Here is a 4,974-nt window from a genome sequence, read left to right as displayed (position 1 = left end):
CGACTTCAAAAAATGGAGGAGACTATAAATTAGATGGTATTTTTTGTGTTTGTTATCTCTTCATGTCCCTTTTATTATTTGGGAGCTGGTGCCGGCCATGTGGTCCACTTTAAATTTGGTCTTGTTCTGACAATTTGGAGGCGATTTAGTTTTAAGTTACCAATAGTCATAACATACACTTTTCTTTAATACATTTATTTAATGAGAAATTTTTGAAAATTAAACATTTATTTGAGTCCGTAAAAATAATCTAGTTGCCGCACTATGTGTTTATTAGCGTGATTATATGAAGGGCTGATTTAGTTGAAACTTATTCGCCGAAATCCTATAAAAAATTATTTTTATTAATCGACTTTGACATTTTTATATTATCCAGTCAATGTAAAAACTACCAATCAGTTTATAATTCCAATCTAGAATATTTTAAAGAGACTGGAAATAAAGTAAAAAGTGTTCGTAATGCTTATGAAATCAAAAATATATGGAAATCAGCATTATAATAAAATACAGATAAGAAAGACATCGTGACTGAAATTAACACACACATAGTATGACAAATTTTAACAACCAATTACAGAAGCATGTTAATCGGAAACTTGTTACGACGTGTTAATATAATTCCAAAGGAAATCCGCGGCCGGTCACATGTGATATAATAATGAAAGTCCAAGTAGTTGTTGAGGAAACGCTAAATATGGGATAGTCATGCTGGTCATTACGAACGCATTACCGGAGTTTTTAATTCCCATAAAGTCAATAGTCATTAATGAGCAATGTTTATTTTTAGAAGATTAATGCGTTATGCGATTAATAAAGGAATATAACAAATTAATAGAGAGATAAGACGGAGTTATAAATTTATTTAACTGGCTGCATCTCGCGGTATCAAAAATGTTCTCTTGGGAATATTGGAAAAATAAAGCTAAGTTATTTTTTATTCCATCAGCTATCTGTCAAAATGTAAAAATTCCGTAATTGGTCGAGCCGTTCCAGGGATAAGCCGGAATAAAGCGGACACACAAACAGACAGCTTCAAAAGCTGTTATTCAATATTTCAAACAGCCACTCAAATTTTATTAATTTGTATTTAAATAATCGATGTACCTGATGAGCTGATATATTTACACAACAACAAAAAGATTGTTTAGTTTACGGATGGTCATTACACTGAACTTGTTATGAAAATAATTGTTATTTTAATCGCATACATTATTACATTATATTGCAATTAGTTGTAAACCTTTATAATGTGGATAATCACTGTACACATTTTTATTGCATTGGGATCTGAAGATATATTATGTAATCACTAATATGCCCAATGTGCTCTCAGTCTGTAATGTGTAGTTAATTATAAATGAATAATTATTACAACGAATTCAAACGATTTACATAAAAAACTGTCCACGTAAAGATATTATCTTGCATCTAGTAGTAGGTTTTAATTGCGCAGTCTAAAATAAAAGACATTTCACAAAGTTGGCCAACAGCCTTGTATCAATTGCAAGGATTTGCCAACACATGCGACAACATTGCTATGTAGTACGTGAAGGTTGTGCAAATAAAATCTTAATAATAACTGTATGTATTTTATTGTAATCAATACTAACTAGAATTGTTTGATGTACTAACAATTAGATGGTGATTCATATCAAAATACAATGGTTACGTGCTTGAAAATTCTTCTGAGTGTATTTTTTTCTTCGGATTTGTTACCTCTGAACTTTCGACTGAATGAACCGTTTTCGGTTATTTTTTTTAAAAGCCGGTGCCTTGTGAAAATACCATTAATATTATAGATATTTTGGATGTTTGGTTTTTCGTGAAAATTGATTTTTACCGATATAAACTGTGGCCCCAATGATAATTATTAAACTATGTTAATAAATAAAAGTTCGAGAATGCAAAGAGTGATATTTAAATCGACTATCCAGTTCTAAATGTCATGAAGTTCCAATTGAAAAATTTATTTTAGGACTTCAAGAAGAAGGTTTTAATTCGCTTGTATTTATGTCTGTTGCAACACACCACAAAAGATTTCCAGATTCTAAAATGGGACCAAATTATAACGATTTCGTATCAAACACAAATGAATCACAACAATCAGTTGAAAAACCACGGGGAGTTATTAAAAAAAAAAAACAAATAAATACATTTGAATTGACAACTTTTGTGTTTGGAAACTTAAGTTAAAAACAAGGAAGTTGGCATAAGATTCATGTCACGTTCATTACATCAACTACTACACTTGATGTATCTCACAAGTTATGTAACGAAAGTAGCGTCTTATTACAAAATGGCGGGTCTAATAAGTTTTTTGAACTTACGCCAAGCCGCGTAGACATCGTTCATTGTATCTCCTGGCGAGTCGCTCGCCCTGGAACTTCTTGACTCGTGGCTATCCATGGTAATCCTTGGCACTAGTACACACTCATAATATATACGTATATATTATAGGTGTAGGTTATAGCTACGTAATTGTTTGACAGTACAGAGCAATTAATTTTCGCAGTTATGTAGATACATACAAGAAAGAGGTAAATAAAAATAAGCTAAGAGTATAATTTATGAGTGTTGTAGGAAATCGTTAAAAAACAGTATCTATCGTAAACTGTTATGTAACAAAGCAATTAGTGTAAATACGACATCTTTTAAAATCTTAGATAGAGGTATAAATAAATTTTAATTGCATAATGCATCATGAATCTAGATCTTTTGATAAAATGAATATACATGTTTATAAAGTTCCTATCTTTTATCTTTGTATCCCAAAATGAGTTTATTAAGTCGTAGTGTCTATTACTTCAACAAATTACCTGATATGTTTTTTCCAAGATACCTATATTATTTGACACAATTGGAGAAATACGGTGGGACTATATTTGGACTTATACAGTTAATGTATTTGTCCATTCGTATAATTTATGTATGTATGTCCGATGTAATTATGTAATTACATTGTTAACATATTCAGGTTTTTCCCTGCTCGAAAAACGATAATTTAAGAACCATTTAGGCAAATTGGTGTTTACGATACAACAAAAAACACTTGGTGTTTTGTTTTGTTTAAATTAGCGTTTACATTGAATAATATCTACTTATACTGAATCTTTGTAAATTTTATAGTACAATAAAAACAATTATATCAACTTTACATGGAATTATTAAATTTTCTAGGAATCTTTTGGCTCTCGGATTTCAACAGTATAAACAGAGTGAGGAAACCGGCTTGTCCGAGAATCAAAAGACACGATATGTGACATCTACCAGCCATCAATTGGTCAGTAAGGTGGATTATAGCTGAGCCCTCAGAAGCTTTCTGTGCCTGCCGTAACATATATAGACTAATTATTATAATGATGATTACATTGTAAGCAGGTACTTAAATCGACTATTCTATAAAAAAACATATTCCACCAATAATACCATTTACATTCGTTCAATAACCCAAAACCGCTTACAAATGCAGAGAATTCAAATTCGCCATTAGCATTAGTTCTCTCAAGTCAAGTGAATTCCATATAACGGTACGATTTGTGTCGAGTTCAGCATTTCAACAGTTCCCATATGCATACGAGGTATAACTGTACTTTAGGTCAAATTCTTTGACGTCGTGTCATTTAGTCCTCTAGTATACATGATGGTTATAGTGATTAACGAATTATGTTATTATTATAATGATTGATTGTCGAATTATATACATTCTTTTATATATTAGAGTTTAATAGAATCACTTTATCTATAAAAAAAAAAAAACAAAATCAAAATCTGTTGTGTAATTTTGAAGATCCAAGCAATAGACACACAGACGGCGGAAAGCGACCTAATTTTATACTATGTATTGAGTTAAAAATTAGTGTTATTAGGGTAAAGTAACTACATACAAAGTGAAAAAATATTATTTTCATTATATATAAAAATACATCATTTATATATGAAAAATTAAAATTTTGTAGCGTAATAAGGTTATAATCGCAATCATGGTAAATTTCAGAATATTCGAGTTAACCTTGACAGCTCAAAGCGTAGGGTTGGTCTGGGGGATTGGCGGGGTGTGGAAGTTATGTTTGACCTTTATTTAATTATGCCGCTATATGTGCAGAATGCATAGGACAGCAAAATTACTATGACGGAGATTTCTTTATACGTAAATAATTTAAAATTGTTAGTGTACTTGTTGCTTAAAGATCTTGGTAGATACAAGTAAAATCTTTTCGTTTTATGTAAGTCCAGCCCTTCCATCAAGGATGCTTATCTATCGGGCACTTCATCCTATCGCTGATCGAATTACTCTTAAGGCAAGATGTGTGCGACTCGCTCTTGAGTGCACTATTAAACCTTTTTTAATAAAATCTAACCATTTATTTTCATTGTTTATAAATCTATACTAAGAACATAACGCTGAAGATTTTGTTTGCTTATTATATATTAAACTAATATATACATACAGACTTGTCGCGATGCTTCCACACATATAGTGGAATGTTCGTGAGAGTCATTCGATTAAGAAGGTCGAACTTCGACTACCGGGTGAGTCTAGTACCTACAAACCATCGGTAGATTTCTAAATAGTTACTGATTTTCATTATATAACAGTAAATAACGCCATTAAGAAGTCTAGCAGACCCAGTTACACCTCGTAACCCTGTGGTATTTAAATGCAAAGGACATTTCCTTGAACTCGAACGCAGTTTAATTGGCGAAGAGATGTCGCGAAATAAGTCATGCTTCTGACTCAATTATATTGGTAATCGTTTTATAATGTCACTTGCGCAATTATATTAAATTCTACGTATAGAAAGATCCCGCTAATATTATAAATGCGAAAGTTTGTAAGGATGTGTGTGTGATTATTGCTCTTTCACGCAGACTACTGAACCGATTGCAATGAAATTTGGTACGTAGACAGTTGGACAACTGGAATAACATACCTAGTCTTGCCATAAATATTGTAATAAAGAAAAAAGAAAATTG

General features: G+C 31.4%; 1 protein-coding gene across 2 annotated transcripts in view; it reads right to left on the bottom strand.

The window, feature by feature from the left end:
* Nucleotides 1-4,974, bottom strand: part of LOC119832988 (echinoderm microtubule-associated protein-like 2) — a 63,767-nt gene that overhangs the window by 33,482 nt on the left and 25,311 nt on the right. The window contains exon 1 of one of the 2 annotated variants that reach the window (XM_038356836.1): nt 2,328-2,421. The exons of the other annotated variant lie outside the window; for it this stretch is intronic. Coding sequence (XP_038212764.1) covers nt 2,328-2,406 — 79 coding nt within the window. The 5' untranslated portion in view covers nt 2,407-2,421. Of the gene's footprint in view, nt 1-2,327; nt 2,422-4,974 lie in introns of those variants that run through there. 2 annotated transcript variants of the gene reach the window in all.

Source organism: Zerene cesonia, chromosome 16, assembly GCF_012273895.1.
Source record: "Zerene cesonia ecotype Mississippi chromosome 16, Zerene_cesonia_1.1, whole genome shotgun sequence".
Lineage (NCBI taxonomy): Eukaryota > Metazoa > Arthropoda > Insecta > Lepidoptera > Pieridae > Zerene > Zerene cesonia.
Note: the sequence above shows the minus strand (reverse complement) of the source record. Positions and strands in the feature narration are given on the sequence as shown.